Source organism: Geotrypetes seraphini, chromosome 19 (genome assembly GCF_902459505.1).
Source record: "Geotrypetes seraphini chromosome 19, aGeoSer1.1, whole genome shotgun sequence".
In the NCBI taxonomy this organism is placed as follows: domain Eukaryota; kingdom Metazoa; phylum Chordata; class Amphibia; order Gymnophiona; family Dermophiidae; genus Geotrypetes; species Geotrypetes seraphini.
Genome location: NC_047102.1, coordinates 15,182,075 through 15,201,117, shown reverse-complemented (window position 1 = coordinate 15,201,117; position 19,043 = coordinate 15,182,075). Strand labels below are relative to the sequence as shown.

The following is a 19,043-nucleotide window of genomic DNA, read 5'->3' as shown; positions in this document are numbered from 1 at the left end:
CTGCTTTGTTTTAGAAATATCACTTTTTTTTTTCTCAGACAGAAGCTTGGACAAAACGGATGTAATGCTCGTATTTGGAATTTTTCATGAAATGCCATTGAAGTACAAAGCATGTATTTTCAGCACTTAGTGGTTGAAGTAACCTTGTTTGGGTCTCCATAGTAACTAACTAGAATCAGGTGTCTTTTTCTTGATGTGTTCTAGTTTTGTTAGAATGTCTAAATAAAAGGTTACATTGTTAGTGCAATCTGCAGTGCTCTAACCTATTCTAATCCAGGAAACCCAGGGCCTGAACCCACAAACTTCCAGCTCCACAGCAGGGTCAATGAACATGAGCTAAAGGAGCAATTCCTTTGACATAACAGAGAAGAAGCTTAGCAGACTGTGATATTTCTACAGCTGGTTAGTTTCTAAATATATATATTTTTATTTATTCAATTAGTTTTCTGGCACATCCGTCCCGGGAGCCTAGAAGGGGTTACAGCGAGACATTCACAAAGTTATGAGGCTATGGAATGGGGGTACATTCACATTACATTGCCATAAGGTACATGCATATTGTATTGCCTAGGACTAAGGCATATGAATAGGGCACATTCATATTATACTGGCCTAGGACTAAGTGGACATTCATACTTGACTAGAGATAAAGCCAAGAGATATAGCAGCTTATTCATAACTAGTATTTAAGCCCGTTACATTAACGGGTGCTAGAATAGATGTGTGTGTCTTTATTTCTTTTTCTCTCTCTCCTCTTGACCGCTTTCTGTCTCTCTCTTTCCTCGGCTGTCAACCATCACCCCTTGCCTGTTCCACCTGTCCAGCAGTAGGCCTTCTCCCTTCCTTTTACCTACCCCTATCCAGCAGCACTCCTTACCTGCTCCCCCTGTCCCTCTTCCCTGCTCCCCCTGTCCAGCTTCTTCCCTGCTCCGCAGTCATTATTCCCTGCTCCCCCTGTCCAGCAGCACTTCTTCCCTGCTCCCCCGTTCCTCTTCCCTGCTCCCCTGTTCCTCTTCCCTGCTCTGTCTGTCCAGCAGCACTCCTTCTTTTCTCCCCCTGACCCTCTTCCCTGCTCCCCCTGCCCAGCAGCATTCCTTACCTGTGTCTCTCTTTCTCCTTAGTGTTTTGTTTTGTTTTTAAATGTCTCTTTAGCCCCCTGTCCTTCTGTGAGTGTCTGTGTGTCTCTGTCGTTGTGCACTGTTGTTTGTTTGTTTTTTAAAATCGATGTTTAGCTCCTGATCCCCTCTGTTTCCATGGCAAGCATGTTCGCGGATGTGAGGGCCGTTTTGTGGTGCCGGATCTGGCGGCGCCGTGTAGGTCGGAAGACGGGCCTCAGCGTTTTGTAGGTCCGGGTCTGGCGTCGCCGTGTAGGGCGAAAGCGGGAGGCGGGGCCTCAGCACCGGCCGGGCGGCTCGCGCCGCCGGCCCCCAGTAGCTCGAGGCCGGCGGCGGACATGGCTTGCGTTGCATGGTGGAGGAGGAACATTGGTGACGTACAACCCGCGCATTCGCACTAAAAAAAACGCGACAGCTCAGGGAACACGATTTTTTTAGTGCGCATGCGCGTCCTACCATTTTATTATATTAGATATATTGGTGGCACAAGGTGTTGATCTCAACATGTGCTCAGTCTAAGCATATAGAGATGCCATCTTATTGAATTAGAGTTTTTTTGGTTAAAGTCTCCCCATATTGAGGCAAGGATTAAGTTGACAGCGGTATGCTCTCCCCTGAGCTGGAGATATGGGGCTAGTGGGACGCTGAGCTGTTGGGAAGGTACCCGTAAGGGAAAGTGTCCCATGGTCGGTAATGTGGCTTAGTGAGCAGTTTTAGTTGCATGGTCATTAGGGTTCCGAGGCAGGTATGCAGGGAGATCAGGAGCTGTATGGTTTTTGGGTGCTGCTTTCCAGTTTTGGTCACATAATTTTAAAGCCTGGTCATTTTGAGGTTTTCATATTTGTTGCAATGCATTCTGGGGCTCTTGTACTAAAGTGCAGTAGATTTGGCATTTACTGCATGTCAAGATTAACATGCAATAAGTGCAAAGCCTGTTTGGTAAATGCAGGGGGGGGGGCGTGTCATGGGTATATCGCGCAAGAAGACGCAGCTAGCACATGCCCCAGTGCTCTCAGGCCTGCCCTTAAATGGCCCAAAGGGCCAATCAAAACATTTCCCCCCACCTGTCACTCAAGACCCTCCCCCACATAAGGAAACATGAAGTAGTAGCGTGCAGTGGCATGGCGAGGGAAGTTGGCGCCTAGGGCAGAAGCATCTGACATCGCCGTACTATGCATCCCCAATGCACTCTTCCCCAGCAATGAGCAGGCTGTCTTACCTCTGCTTGTGCCAGCTGCGGCTTCCTTCTGTTATCACTTCCTAGTCCTACGAACAGGAAGTGATGTCAGAGGGAGGGGTGGCACCAGCACAAGCAGTGCGTCAGACAGCGTGCTCACTGCCAATGAAGATTTGAGGAGGTAGGAGTGCTTCTCAGTGACCTCTTTCATCATCAGAGGGACGAGGACAGGAGCTGGTACCTCTGCCAAGTCCATGCCCAGGGCACTCTGCCCCCACACCTCCTTACCAAGCCACTGGTAGCACGAGACTACTTCTAATCCTTGGACCATCAGGTACAGGGCCCTTAAGTCCTTGATGATGGAAGGGGGGCTTTTGATCGATGGGTGAGGAGTGTTGATCTGGCAGGGGAGAGTATGATTGGGGGAGGGGAGTTACGACTAGGGTAGGGGTTTCTGATTGGCCCCCATGGCCCCCCTGTAAGGTCAGGCCTGAGAGCATTGGTTCATAGCTTTGAGGCCTGATACTTCCAGGCCAATGTAATAAGACTGCTTGCAAGGTGGCTCACTAACAGTCATTCATGTACCATAAGAGTCAGCAGCCCTGAGAGACTATAGATTGCTGACTCCCATTATAAAGCCAAGATGCAATAAAAGCATGCCTTTTACTGTACCTTGATAAGAAATTAAGAATATCCTTACTGGGTCAGACCAATGGTCCATCAAGCCCAGTAGCCCGTTCTCACTAGTACCTGGCCAAAACCCAAGAGTAGCAACATTCCATGCTACCAATCCAGGGCAAGCAGAGGCTTCCACCATGGACTATGGACTTTTCCTCCAGGAATTTGTCCAAACCTTTCTTAAAACCAGCTATCCACTTTTACCACCCCCTCTGGCAGTGATGATGTAACTTGGCACCACCATTAGTCACCAGCCACCTTAGGGTCAGGATGTTACTGGCAGACCTCCATCACTTCTTTTTTACCCTTTTTAAAAAAATTTTTGTATTGTAAACCATCTAGGTACAAGTTGATAGATGATATATCAAATTTGGAATAAACTTGGAGTCCCCACATCAGGCTGCTCACAGCACTGTCTCTTGCTCTTTCATCCTTAAGTATCTTTTTAAATTAATTTGCATAGGAACTACACAGCATTTGAAGAGCTCTGACTATCTTCAGGCTAATTATAAGAAACATATTTTTCAGTAATTTTGGCGTGTAAAGCTAAATATGAATATTGCCTGAATAACAAATTAATCATAAAATGTTTACAGTGGAATCTTGGCTCGGATAACTTGTTCTCCTTTAGGGTATGTTGTGATTTGTGCTTGCATATATAAAATTTATTTCTATATTTTAGCACTGTGGGACATTTTGAGGCCCTTTACTAAGCTGCATTAAGCAGCTATTGCGGAGTTTACCACAACTTACACCACTATCTCCTAAGCTATGACCCTGGGCAAGTCACTTAATCCCCCCATTGCCCAGGTACACTAGATAGAGTTTGAGCCCACTAGGACAGATAGGGAAATATGATAAAGTGAATGAATGTAAAGCCACTTAGGATATAAGTGGTATAAAAATAAAATAAATTAATAAATGAAATAATTAAAAAGTCGATGCTGTGCTAAAAATCCCATGTTATATGCCTAATGCAGGAGATTATCATAGGTGGATAGAGGAGTGGTTTGCTGTGACAGCTAATGAACGGATTTTTAGTGCGCGCAGCTGAAGTTATCTCTACCTCAAAAGGAGGTAGTAATTTAAGAAAGTTCTAAAAACCACTTTATTCCTGGAAGCTTTTAATTGATCGACTGATGTTTAGAGATTTAAAAATGTTCTGAAAACCATTTTTGTTTATGGAGGATTTTACTTGACTATATTGAGGTGAACGTTATATAATTTATATTTTGTTATTTTAAATGTTTGTATGCCATTTTATGCTTATGTTTGTCTTTTGGAAACCGCTTAGGTGTAAGCGGGCTAGAAATTTTTTAAATAAATAGTTAGTGCATCTGCAATACCGGCAGTCAGGTAGCACAGGACACTATCAGGGGTAAGTGCCGCACCCTTCCCCCTCCAATCTGTAGAACTCCCCCCTGACTGCATTTGATCCCTGCCTTGTATCCCTGATGCAATCACCAAGCCCCACAACACCCAAACTCCACCCCCTTCCTGGAAACAAGTAGAAGGCAGTAAGTGGTCCCCAGTGTTAACTTTTCTCAACAGGTACCACATTTACATGTTACATTGACATTTATAGTATTAATTTATATTCTGCTATACCTCACCGTAAAAGAAGCTGAACAACATCAGAAATTAAAAAACTAAAATGTTTAACACATACATTATTTAATCATAAATCTTCAAAATAGCAAAGTCTATAATTCACTCTTAAAATATTTAAAAGTAAAAGCAGCTCATAACAACCCCAAAACTTTCCCATCCAATTTAAGTGCCTGATAAGCATATAAGCTCTCCAATAACGTCATTCCTTTCTCTCTGTTAATGGCCGGGTAGCTGAATAACCCTTGACCCCTACGATATTGTGTATTTTCCAACCATTTAAATCTAGAGATCAAATCTGAAGGGGCTATACCATATGGTATTTTATAAAACTTAATCATCACCCATTCTTAAATTGAAAGCCAGTGTAGTTTCACATAAAAATCTGAGATATGATCCAACTTAGATAAAGAACAAAAAACATCACTTGCAGCTGTATTTTTGGACTGTCTGCGTTTGTTTTAAGAGATCCCCTGAGCAAGACGGATATAAAATATTGCAGAAATCAAAGCTTGAAATAATCACATAACCTGAAATAAAAACAGTGAAAATGCCCCCAAAACTGCCGCAAAAAAAAATGCATAGCTACCATGTGGTAAAACACCACTTTAAGCCACGGTAACTTCCAATTATAATGTATTTTAGTTAAAAGGGCCCCTTGGTGATTTTCCGTTACAGTATAAACATTTTTTTTCTACAGAAAATAAAATTGCAATGGTTTATGACCAATTTTTATGTTGCAATAAGTGCTGTGCCTTTTCAGAAATTCATTTATAAATTGCAGAAGGAGAGACTTTGACTATTAGGTAAATGTGCTCTGAATGATGAGTCTGGTCAGAGGAGATCTTGTTTCATTACTGCTTCACCATTTCTTAAATGGTTTAAATAGGAAATAGCACTTTGAGCCTTTGGTAGAGGACCTGTTTTGTCTAAAAGGCAGTTGTTATGATGTGATTTTCTATCAGAGGAACACTAGACCAGATACTGTAATCTAAATATGTTAAATATGTTATTTATTTATTTATTCAATTTTCTATACCCCTCTCCCAGGGGAGCTCAGAATGGTTCAAACATGTTTCCCTGTCTGTTTATCTAATGTACCTGGGGCGATTAAGTGACTTGCCCAGGGTCACAAGGAGCAACATGGGTTTGAACCCACAACCTCAGAGTGCTGAGGCTGTAGCTTTAACCACTGCGCCACTCTAGAAATCAAAATGTAGTAAAAGTGAGCCAAGTAAAGGATAATCAAGCCATTGTGACATCACTGATGAGGTTGGTTCTTAGACATTGGTGGAATGAGGCATTATGACATCACAATACCAGCTCTGGTTCTCAGAGGCTGAAGATTTTCACACTATTTGTCTATTCAGTTTTCTATACTGTTCTCCCAGGGGAGCTCAGAATGGTTTACATGAATGTATTCAAGTACTCAAGCATGTTTCCCTATCTGTTTATCTAATATACCTGGGCAATGGGAGGGATTAAATGACTTGCCCAGGGTCATAAGGAGCAGCATGAGTTTGATCCCACAACTTCAGGGTGCTGAGACTGTAGCTTTAACCACTGTGCCACACTCTCATGATCTAATTATTAAAGTACCACCATAGAAATAATAATCAGCAAGTAATGAGCAGCATCCCTTTTCTTTTCATTTTAGACTAGTGGACTCTTTGTTCTGCGATACAAGATTCTCTTGTTCATTATTCTGCTTGTAAGCTTGAAAAGAAGGAAATGGAAATGTCTGCAGAGTACTTGCCAAATAATTTTATTCTTTCAGAGGAATCTATTCCTGTGAGAACAGAGCCTGTGCTGTGTTAAGAGTGTCTCCAAAATAGACATAGCTGCAGGGTTTCAGTGCTCAAAGCCTGAAGGACATCAGCCATTGTCCGGGATATAAGAGTTGCCTTTTGAGAATGGTAAAATGTTGTAGAACAATTTTCTTCAGGTAGACTTGGAGGTTCCTACTCCCCTTCCCCCTTCTGTAGGATGCTTTTTTAGTGAGAGAATGGGTGGGAACTTTGTTCTCTCTGAAAACTCGTATATCTCATTTTTGTTCTAGCAGGTGCTCAACTTCAGATGGGATACTTTGGGCTCATCTTCAAAAGACAAAAACATCCCAAAAAGTACCATAAAGGGGCTGGTGGATGTTTTTCTTGCCAAACTCTTCTACTTCACTATTTATAAAACCTACCATATTTTTCTGCACTATAAGACGCACCTGACCATAAGATGCACCTAGGTTTAGAGGAGAAAAACAAGGAAAAAAATATTCTGAACCAAATGGTTTACTAATATATTTAATAAAAAAATATCAGGCTTTTCACAAAAATGTAATGCTCTCCTCCCCCTATACTCAACCACCAAACCCAATGTATTATACTTTCCTTTATTAAGCATTGGTTCTAAACCTGTCCCCTTTCAGTTTCTCCAAGTGCCCCCTTGTTCTTGTAGATTCTTCAGCCTATTGGGAACTACAAGAACAAGGGGGTACTCGGAGAAACTGAAAGGGGACAGGTTTAGAACCAATGCTAGGAAATTTTTCTTCATTCAGAGGGTGGTGGACACCTGGAATGCGCTTCCAGAGGATGTGATAGGACAGAGTACATTAAGGGGATTCAAAAAGGGATTGGACAAGTTCCTGAAGGATACGGGGATTGAGGGATATAGATAGAGGTAGAGATAGGACCATGAAAGGGTATAGATAGAAGAAAATGGGGATTAAAAGGTTTTAAACAAAGGATCACTTACAGGTCATGGACCTGATGGGCCGCCGTGGGAGCGGACTGCTGGGCGCGATGGACCCCTGGCTCTATAATCATGGAGAGGACGTGGTATATAAACTTAAGGTTTAGTTTAGTTTATGTAGACAAGGAAGGCTTTGATTGTATGTATGATGAAAGAATTCAATTTGAATATTGATAGATACAATGTAAAATGAAATAAGGTTATATTGAAAGTCTTTAATAAATGTTTTAAATATGGGTAATAGCTTTTTCTATTTATTAGGATATGCAGGACAAGGTTGAGAACCACTGCCACAGATCATTGAACCCAATTAATTACTCAACTGAATTCTGGTTCTAACATCCCTATTCTCAAAAAAAGAACTGGGACAAATGTTTTAATTTCTTATTCCTGCTCAGCCTCCCACTTCCTAAAATGCTTACAGCAAGTAGGAGACCCTGCTCCTTTTCACACAATACAGGATTTCATTCTGCAAGCATGCTCTTGTCCAGCGCTGTGAATAAAGAAGGTTACCGGAGATGAGCTGTTACTTCCCTGTGACCCCTTGGCAGCAAAATACGTATTTGTTACAGTTCTAGAGAAAAGCAAATTACCTTGTCTTTTTGAAATAATACATTTTCTCTTTCTTAGTCATCGTTACAATGACTCCCTTTTTGTTTTGTACTGTGCAAGGGATAATTATTCCATTTTACTAAATTAGCATCCTCATGTTCAGTCTACACTGAGGCTTTTCATATTGCTTTTTCACTCCAAGAAGAAAAAAATAAATGGAAACACGGTGCTTGTATTTTGCTTTTGATGTTTATTTTGCAGTTTCAGGTTAAATTTTAATATTCTGCTGCTATCTCAAAGTCTTGCAGGATGATATAATCAGTTAAATATAATGTTGAAGTTAGAGAAGTGAATCCCCTCCCTCGGTGGATCTTACGTAAAGTGGAGTGCTCTCGCAATGTCTTCTGTTCTGTAGGAGAGCAGACATCTCAAGTCTTAGGGGTCCTTTTACTAAGGTGTGCCAGTGCATTTTAGCACGCGCTAAAAATTAGCATGCATTATAAGCTAACACGTGCTAACGCTTCTTAGTGTCTCTCTTCTGCTTGCCTGTTTTTCTTAACTCTCTCCAGGGTATCCTGTCATTTTGGCATTTCTTCTCTATGTCCAATATCTATCTTTCTTATGCGTCTCTATCAATTCTTTCCAGTGTTTCCCCTCAATGTCCCTGTCCCTATGCTCCCTCTAGAGCAGCATCTCTTTTGTGTCCCTGTCCCTCCTTATAGCCAGCTTCTCTCCTTGCTTCCTTTTCTTTTGTGCCCCCTGACCCACCACCCACATTGTAGTCTGATATATCTCTTTCTCTTTCTCCCTCCCCCCCCCCCCCCTCCATTGGGCTAGCAACTTGCCTCTGTGTTTGAGGACTGGCAGGGGATGGGAAGAATAGACATAATGTTGGACCCACATAGGGAAGAGGGAGTCGAGAGACACCAGACCTGAGCATGGAAGGGAAGGGGGTATAATGTCAGGTGGCCCCTACATTAGGCAGCCCTGGGCATTTTGAGGAGCTTGTTCAGTGGTATTTACACCCATGAGAAGTAGGGGATGCTGGAAAGGTAGGGGGAGGGGGTACAGAGAAACCAGATGCTGAAAACCTTGAGGGCAGGGAAGGTGGTAGGGAAAAGAACGGGGAGAAAGAAGGGGTGATACTGGATACCTAGGGGGGCAGAGAAGGAGACGGGAAGTACTAGACTAACCCCCTCTTATACTAAGGTGCGCTATGCGTTTTAGCGCATGGTAAAAATTAGTGCGCGCGGTAAACATACGCTAACGTGTGCATGTTATCTTATTGAAGCATTGGAAACTTCGGCATCACGCCACGAAGCTGTTTCTTAAATTTATGAATTATCTTCTTGTCTACATCACCCTGCTTTTCTTTGGCATTGGAATTTTTTTCCATTTCTTCCCTCCGGGTTCCTTGAAAAAGACCACGAAACATGGCCCATGTCGAGACCTCCTAACAAATTTAAGTTAAGTAGGATTTCTTTATCCTTCCTGCCATTGAAAAATTTACTCAGATATTTCAGAAGTTTCAAGTTTTATTAATTCTTGATGAATCGCCTATTTAGTTTCCTAAGCGATGTACAATACAAATTTAAAAAGTAACAAGTAATACAATAATAAATAAATAACAAACTACAAAAAAGACAATACACGAATAGGGAGGAAAGAAGGGAGAAGTTACAATTTCTTTTCAGAAGTTAAGGAACATATAAAGGAAAATAACATAAGGGAAATAGGACTTTAAAATAGAAAGTTAAAAGGAAGTTTTGGTTAAAAAAATCATAGATTAAAAGCATCTTTGAAGAGATAAGTTTTTAGGGATTTTTTAAAAGAGGCAAGATCTTTATCATTTCTAATACATTGAGGAATGGAGTTCCATAAAAGAGGTGCTGTGACCGAGAACATATCCTGTCTTCTGGTCCCGATTATTTTCAAAGATGGAACTGTTAATAAATTATTGGAGGATGATCGAAGAGTTCTAGCTGCAGTGTACGGAATAAGCATCCGTGTAATATAACTGCGGTTCCTTATAAGTTAGGGCTTTGAAAACTAAAAGAAGTATTTTGAATGTGATTCGATGGCTAATTGGTAGCCAATGTGAATCAATCACCTTATTTTCAACACTTAACAGCCATACACAGTGATGGGACGGTGGGTTCGGCTATAGGAGCTTTGGCTCTTGGTCGGACTACACATATTCTGAGTCAAGTGTCCTTTACAGTAACTGAATCTTTTTCTAAAACTAAGTTTGTGACCTTTCTTCTGAAAAGTCTTTTTTCTGTGTTACATGTTATCTTATGGACACATTAAAGCACACGTTGATTTAGTGCACGCTAAAATGCATAGCACACCTTAGTAACAGAGGGTCTATGAGGGGGTAGACTACTGTGATGCTTCTTGTTCCATAAAATGTTCAGCCTTGGAGTGCATGCCCAATGCTTTTTAAAGATTTTAAATCTTCTATGAAGACCTGTTTTGTTGGGGGGGGGTTTTCCCAGCAGGTTTTTAGAGAGTTGGGCTGTGAGAAATTTAAGAGCAAACTCAAAAGCTTTCTTTTTAAAGATGCATTTAATGACTAAAAGAATTGTCTAGGAGTTTCATTTTATCTTCATATCTTTTGAGATTCTTTGTTCTTTCCCTTCCTATTGTTTTTAACCTTAATTGTCTTTTTTTTTTTTTTTCTATTAATTAGATTGTATTTCTTTTCCCAGTCTTTCCTCATGTTTTATTATGTTTATAAAATTAGTCTTTATTATGTTTTGTAAGATTTAGTTTTTTGTTAGTTATGTTTGTCCCCCAATTTTGTAATTTTATTGATTTGTTCATCGCTTAGAATTTGGAATAAGCGATTAATCAAATTTTACAATAAACTTGAAACTTGATCTTTATGGACATGGGGTTAATCTTTTGATTTATGGTTGTTTAACGGTTCTTAAATGTGGTCTATAAACATAGCACAACGTAATCAGTATTTGTAAAATTGGGCTTGTAGTTATTGAATTCAATTTCCCCCCTGTTCTGTAACAAAGCCATAGTTCTGCCAGTTTAAATTCATCTTTGAAGTGCTATCCTGAAAAATGATTTACAATTAAGAAAATGAATACCCTTGCTTCGAAAACAAACAATAACACAAAGCAAAGCAAAAAGCTACAAATCACCCAAGGGTAAGATATGTGAGTCACTAAATGCATGTCTGTCTAAATCTCAACTTCACACCAGTGCCTAAGCAAATTCAATTGACCTACTTTTTTACTCTGACCTTGATTTGCTCACAGAGGTGTTACTGTACACACGGTTAGCTTCCCTGTATGACTAAGTCAATCATGTGACCTTATTCATCCTTAAAAAAAAAAAAAAACCCAACACAACAGATGAGCAATAGGCATTTATGGTGTTTTGTTTCTCCTGATATAGTTAAAAACAAAACAGAGCCGTGTTTTACACACAAAGGAAATGGTGACAGAAGAATATCTAATCTTATCTATTGTTTTGCCTTTTGTCTTTGTTTTGTTCTATTTCTATCATTTAAATTTCTCCAGAATTCTACTGTTCAACGGCTCCCCCTTCTGCTTCTATTCCTTTCTCTCCTCTCTTCTACCTTCCAAAGTATTTAGATCAATGCTGTCTTGTTAAAATGTTTATTTTATTTTTATTTATTTTTCCTCTAACTCTACTTTTCACTTCTCTATTACCCTCCAGGTACTTTAGTTAGATTGTGAGCCTTCGGGACAGTAAGGGAATTTTTCAAGTACCTTTCTTATTTCTAATCTTAATGTATATTTTCTGTAAACCGCTTAGAACCTAACGGATGGAGCGGTATAGAAGAAATAAATTACATTACATTACATTACATTACATGGACCATTTGGCCTTCATCTGCCATCATGTTTCTAGGTTTCTATAACCATAAAGCTCTATGACATCACAATGCAGGCAAAGAGCCTTAGCCAATGGGAAGAAGATATGCAAATGTTAAGAGCCTTAGCCAATAGGGAGAGGAGGAGATAGTGGATGCTGCAGAATTCTACTGTTCAACGACTCCCCCTTCTGCTTCTATTCCTTTCTCTCCTCTCTTCTACCTTCCAAAGTATTTAGATCAATGCTGTCTTGTTAAAATGTTTATTTTATTTTTATTTATTTTTCCTCTAACTCTACTTTTCACTTCTCTATTACCCTCCAGGTACTTTAGTTAGATTGTGAGCCTTCGGGACAGTAATGTATATTTTCTGTAAACCGCTTAGAACCTAACGGATGTAGCGGTATATAAGAAATAAATCACATTACATTACATTACATTACATGTACTATATATATATATATATATATATATATATATAGTGCTGAGCTGAACAGACGTAATGGAAGCGACAGGCACAGCATGCTTTGGATTTGTTTCTCAGAGGAGCCTAATGAGGAAATGGCCTACATGGCATTCTTTCAAGTAGGTCCTTGAAGTGCCTTGGCAGAGGATTCTGGATCATAATTGGAAGAGGTTAGCTGCACTTACATCTGTTGGTGTTTAAAAGCCACACTATTTCCAGACACCATTTCAGGTTTGATTGGGAGGGGGAGGGAAGGAGTTGTGGTTTTTTTTTTTTTGTTTTTTTTTAACAGGTAGCAGGTTAGGGGAAAACACCAGGAAAGAGGGACTGCAAAATGAGCTCGTATTAAAGAACTGAGGAATATATCAACTCGCCGCTTACACTAACAAATTCTCCTTCCTTCACCCTGCACAGTGTGGCTTCTGGAATGCATTGCCAGAGGTTGCGGATGACATAGTTGGTTTTAAGAAAGGTTTGGACAAATTCCTGGAGGAAAAGTCCATAGTCTGTTATTAAGACACGAGGGAAGCCTCTACTTGCCCTGGATCAATAGCATGGAATGTTGCTGCTTTTGAGGTTTTAGCTGGGTGCTTGTGACCTGGATTGACCACTGCGGAAACAGGACACTTGGCTAGATGGACCATTGGTCTGACCCAGTATGGCTATTTTTATGTTATTTATGTTTATGCGCATATCACAGCGCAGAACCCCTATTATTGACCTTAACAACCAAAATCAAACAGATGCTGAGTAAAGGACAACAGTCAATCCTGCTCCAGTTTGGCATATCAGCTGCCTCCGACTCAGTTGACCTTAGAATATAATGGGTGCCTTAGCATTTAGTGCGCGCTAATCGTTAGCATGCACTAAATTAGTTAATGCGCCTTAGTATAAGGACCCCTAAATGAACTAGGACTAACTCTACTCTCTCATACGAACCTCTGATTTCCAACTTATGCAGAAAAACCTTCTGTAGACTAAAGCGATTAAGATTGACCTGACCTCACTTCCATAATCACCACTTTACCATCCTACTCCAAATACTGGTCTTAGGTTATCTACTGAAACTCACTGTATGCTGGCTTGAGCTCCTCTCTACAAATACTACAAATGATTCAAAGCACAGCAATCAAAATGATCTTCAGACTAAAAAAAATAAGAACATTACTGGGTCAGACCAATGGTCCATCAAGCCCAGTAGCAGATCCAGGGAAAACAGAAGCTTTCGTCATGTCTTAATAACAGGGGAAGAGACGGCGGGGGGGGGGGGGAGAAAAAAGAAGGGAGGTTTACTGCTGGACAGGGGGACAGGAAAGAGGTGCTGCTGGACAGGGGAGAGATTAAAAAAAGGAGAAGGGCTGCTGCTGGATAAGGGGAGCAGTGAAGGGGTGGTGGTGGACATGGGGAAGGTAAAAGGAAGGGAGAATGGATGGACAGCCGAGGAAAAAGAAAGACAGAAATACAGAAGGAGAGGAGAAGAAGGAGAGAGAGAGAGAAAGAAATAAAGGCAGACACACACATATATTCTAGCACCCGTTAATGTAACGGGCTGAGGTCCATTCCTGTTGCTCACTCCTCACAATAAGCAGAAACCTCCCCAAGTCTACTAAGTCTACCTCCTGCCCCTCTACTAATATCTCCCCAATGACCCTATCAAGTAACCAACCCTGAACTACATCTTCCCTACTTTTAATCCTCAATTCTCCTGCCTTCCTCAATTTCTTCCCTCTGCCTCTACTATTTAAAGTCCCCTAAATTGTAACTTCCTGGAAATGTCCAGCTATCTTCTACTGTAATCCGCTTAGAACTGCAAGGAACAGGCGGAATAGAAGTCACTAATGTAATGTAATGTAATATATGAAGAAAAATAAATAAATAACTGCAATTCACATGTCAGAACTTCCCTATACACTATTGTAAAACTTTTTTAAAAAAAATTGTACTTAAAATCTCACTGTGTATGTAATACCTCATAGTAATATATGGGCCTCTTTACTTGTAAAATGCCTTGAACCTATTCTAGATATAGAAATTCAAATTAGATTAGATGACATAGGGGTCCTTTTACTAAGGTGCGGTACCTGATTTAGCATGTGCTAAATAGCGCACGCTAAAATCTAATGCATCCATTATATTCTATGGATGCATTAGCGTTTAGTGCACGCTAAATTGGCTAGCACGCCTTAGTAAAAGAGGGGGATAGTCTTTAAATCGTTCTAGGTAGAGAAGGGATATTTTTGTTGAAAAAATGCAAAGCTGATCTGTGACACTTTTCTTGTTGGCAGGGAAATGTCTTTTCGTTGGTTTGTTTTTAGAAGCAGATGAGTGGTTCATCTTTTCCCCACATAAAACTCCCCCCCCCCCCCCCCCCCCAGGATTCTCTCACTGGACTTGAAAAGAGATTGAAAGCTGATTTTGAGTCTTTGATTACTCCGGATCTCTTCCTCTGAAATAACCTCCTACTGCTATATCTGTTAGGCAGAGACGGTCTGTGGCTGAAATGGAAGGATTTAAAGCCATTGCAGGGTCTCAGTTGCATAAGTCTCTAGGGGGCAGAGAAGTGGGGCCATATGTGATAAGTCATCCAGACAGCTGGAAGAACTAGGCAGAAAGCAAGAGAAACAGGGAAACATGTAATAAGGGCAGATCTGCTTGAGTGAAATAGAAGCTCTATAGAATGCATCAAAACTATTCATGGTTTGTATAGTCTCAACGGACCAGATGTGCCAAAGAGCTTGTCACATTTTAGGGGAAACATGCCTATCACATCTGGCCTAATAAGATTTCAAATCACAACCAACAGGAAAAGTTATCAGTGTGGGCTGCTGCTATTAAGATGGGTTTTTACTTTTAACTCGGAATGGACTTCCTGGTGCTACTAGAATGATAGACCAATTGCAATTATTTCAGAGAACCTTAAAAACCCTGCTATTCTCACAATATCTAATTAGCTTATCTACAGAACCTACTAATTGTTAACATTGCAAGATTTCCTTCTATGATAGACTAAACTAATTTTTATTATCTTTTATTTCTCCTTATTTTATGCATATTCTAGTCTCTTGACTTCTTGTAAACCGAGTCGAGCTCCAACGAGAGATGACCCGCTATATTAAGTGAAGACCAGATTAGATTAGGTTATTAGTAACTAGGTCTCATTGCCTAAAATGGAACTCGTCTTAAATGGCATGAGTTAGTAGTCAAATGACCCATCTGAACAGTAGTCCAAATTGATAACTTCTCACCATATGAGTTATGCTAAAATCTTGGTTTCATACCTAGTTTTGAGAGCAATACGTTAACTGATTGGAATTCAGGAACAGAAAATGATTTCAGAGTGGCCTAAATGCATTTTTCTTGTGTCTAGACTCCGAAAGACGTAAACCAACAGGAGACAGGCATGAAGCAATTTCTAAGGTGACTGGTTAAATCTGCCTCATCAGCAGGCTAATCCCTCCAAACTGGTGGATATTGGTTCTCCAGACATAGTTCTCAAGTAAGAATTTCTCACGTTGTCATGCTAGTTCTTGCCAGTTTTGAGTTGATATTTCTTCTTTGAATTTCTTTTTATGGTGTTTGAGGGCTCAATTACCCAGAATTCCTTTGGCCTCCTGAGTTTAAGAATTGGGTAAAAAAAAAAAAAAAAAGAAAAGAATAACAACTCACAGAGTATTTGGGAGTTAGTATGCCCCAAAAAAGTATCGAAAAATGTTCATGGTCTGTAGAAATCTATTCAGAGCACCCAGTAGAAGGTGTTCCCTTGACTCTCCTCCAGGCCACTTATCAGCATGCCTTCAAATGTTTGTTTACTTATAAACACATGTGCTTTTTTGTGTACTTCTGCAGTCCTGAGTCCTGAATGAGGTTGATCTTGCTCCCGGCTGGCACAAGCTCATTTGGAGTATTAGTACAAGCCTCTGTTCATGCCCATGCATGCCATTCTTGACATGCTTAAGAAAACTAGCTGCAACAAACCTTCTTTTAATCTATTGGGAAACACTTGAATTTTTAGTTAGCAAGCTTCCATTTTTTTTAATTTTTTTTTTTTATGCTGGATAGTTTTTCACATGCAAACCTGCTTTTGTTTTTGACCCAGTCCTTCTCTTATTCCTGTGGGCATCCAGCTTAGTCAGAACCACAAACTGGGATGTGCCATCATGTCCTTCATTCACAACTACCCAACAATTCAACCTCCACCCCACCCCCAACCTTTTTATATCTTTTCTCTAAATCTGAAATGCCTGGACTAAAGTATATTACAGTCTGTTTCTGGAGGCCATGCATGGAATCCTGCTATCCTGGGCCCTAATCTTATCCAGTGGAATAGTAAGGGGGGGGCAGGGGGGCACCAGCACCCCTCCTCCTCTCCACCACCCCACCTCTTCCTACTCTTCCCCTGGCCACACGTGTGCCCCCCCTTTCCTTTCCCCCATACCTCTAGTTGTTCACCACCGCAAGCAACAACTTCAGTGCATTCTTCGCGACTGTGTTGTCTCTCCCACTGATGTCACTTCCAGGTGCCACATAGGATGTGATGTCAGAGGGGGACGGCCCATCATTCAGAGCATGTGGCCCTGTAGACAGGAGAGAGTGGGCTTCCCTCTTGTTGATCTGTCATTGGCAGGTATGGGGGTCCCAGGATGTGGGAGGGGGTCCAACAATGTTGGGGGATGAGGAGATGTTGGGGATAGTCCAGAGATGTCAAGGGGGGAATCCAGCAATGTGTGTGGGGGGGGGGGGGTTTTGGGGGGGTCCAGTAATGTTGGGGGATGTAGGGGAGATATCAGGGAGGGTCCAGGAATGTCAGGGGGGGTCCATCAATTTGGGGGGATGTGGGGAGGGTCCAGGAATTTCAGGAGGATGTTGGGATATCAAGGGGAGAGGTGTAGAACTTTGCAGTTCAGCTGATCCTGGCAGGGGGGAATCCCCATGATCTGGCAGGAATCCAGAAAACTGGCTCAGCTGATGGGGGATTCCTCTGCCTCCATCAGACAAGGTGGTTGGTACGTCTACAAAGCATGCTTTTGTGTGTTTTTCATGTGGATGTTTTTATTTTTGAAAATGGCCAAAAAAAATAGATGTCCTAAGGACCAAAACTTATACATAGGTCATTTTCAAAAATGAAAGATAAATGTTTTGCAGTTTTTGGAAATGGACATTTTTTTCTGCTAGGTTTGTGGATATTTTGCCCAAAACGTCCAACCTCAGACTTAGACATCCTATTGAAAATATCCCTCCACCTGTATAGCCGTTGATAGAGACTGCATTTCCGGCACTTATCTTTGAGGTAGCCTTGATTCTACAAAGGGCTCCATTGCGCATTGCTATTGATACTGGCACCGTTTGTAGAATCTCCCTGTTTCCCACCGCCCCCTGCCCCCCAGCTCTACCTTTCCCTTTGAAACTGTCTGTTTATTCTGATATTGCCATCTTTTTCTCATACTTTTCTGTCCTGAGGTAGAAGGCTCTGGCTTTCAAAAGCTAGTCAAAAATGTATTGTGAGACCTATAACAAAGTATTCTTTTCTTATAATTTATTGTCTTTTAAAGCAACCACACTGTTCGCTGTAGATTTGACATCAGCTTTAGTGAGTGAATTCAAATGCTCTGTTCTGATTGTTGCAGATGATCCAATGGCTGACCAGAGGATGGACATTTCTTCTACAATTAACGATTTTATATCGTCGGGTCCCACTGACCTCATTTCTACCTCTCTTGGAACAACAGGAATGGAGTGGAATCGGAAAAGGAAAGGAAGTGCTACAGACTATCAGTGAGTGTGTTTTTAGTCATGCTACAATGTAGCAGAACAAGCACACTGACTTGTCACAGGACACTTTGGGGTTGATTCTGGAAGCGTCCTGCCGCATGTCATTCACCTTATAGAGCAAGCAGGTAAAAAGATGGTCAAAGAATCATCATTCAAAAGGGTTTCTGAATATCCCCTTATAGTCACTAAAACTTGCTGATCAAAACTTCCTTCACAACAATTTCAAATGAATCTCTTAGAAAACTTTTACATTTCAATTTCAATTACAATGGAAGGTGAGCATATCACAGTGTACTAGGAAACCAGATCATAGGACCTCTTATGATCTAGATATCATTTCAAGCCCCTTGTTTAATCATTTCTGCTCACTCCTTCTTCTCCCTATCCCTTACTGATTGCTCATAAATAATACCTAAACACTGGTCCCTCAAACAAAGCAACACTGTTGCAATCAAAAAACTTTGTGTCAATCCTGTTACAATGTTTACAAACCTACTCATGGAAACAAATGTATCACAGTAAGGCTAAACATCCCCACATAGAAAGGCAACACTGATCTCCAGTGGGTCCAGCCACCACCAGCACTGATATGCATTACAGCAGGGGTGCCCACACTTTTTGGGCTTGCGAGCTACTTTTAAAATGACCAAATCAAAATGATCTACCAACAATAAAATTTAAAAAAAACACAACGCACACTGTACGCATAGAAAATGTTAATTATCATTCCTATTCCAGGGTTTTTCAAAGAGGTCAAAGCAGATGACTCTATGCACTATCACCTCAGTAACAACCATACAAAAATAGACAAATATACCCCCCTCCCTTTTTACTAAACCACGATAGCAGTTTTTAGAGCGCAGGGAGCTGCGCTGAATACCCAGCGCTGCTCTCGACGCTCATAGGCTCCCTGCGCTAAAAAAACTCTATTGCGGTTTAGTAAAAGGGGACCTTAGTGTAAAATATAGACAGCAGATATAAATTGAGACACATTTCGATCACTAAATTTAAAATAAAATCATTTTTCCTACCTTGTCTGGTGATTTCATGAGTCTCTGGTTGCACTTTCTTCTTCTG

At 40.9% G+C, this 19,043-nt stretch overlaps 1 protein-coding gene across 3 annotated transcripts in view; it reads left to right on the top strand.

The window, feature by feature from the left end:
* Positions 1-19,043, top strand: part of ARNTL (aryl hydrocarbon receptor nuclear translocator like) — an 84,635-nt gene that overhangs the window by 7,335 nt on the left and 58,257 nt on the right. For 2 of the 3 annotated variants that reach the window (XM_033928833.1, XM_033928831.1), the window contains exons 2-3: positions 15,565-15,693; positions 17,822-17,969. In XM_033928833.1, coding sequence (XP_033784724.1) covers positions 17,830-17,969 — 140 coding nt within the window. In that variant the 5' untranslated portion in view covers positions 15,565-15,693; positions 17,822-17,829. Of the gene's footprint in view, positions 1-304; positions 403-15,564; positions 15,694-17,821; positions 17,970-19,043 lie in introns of those variants that run through there. The other variant, XM_033928832.1, reaches the window with a different exon arrangement.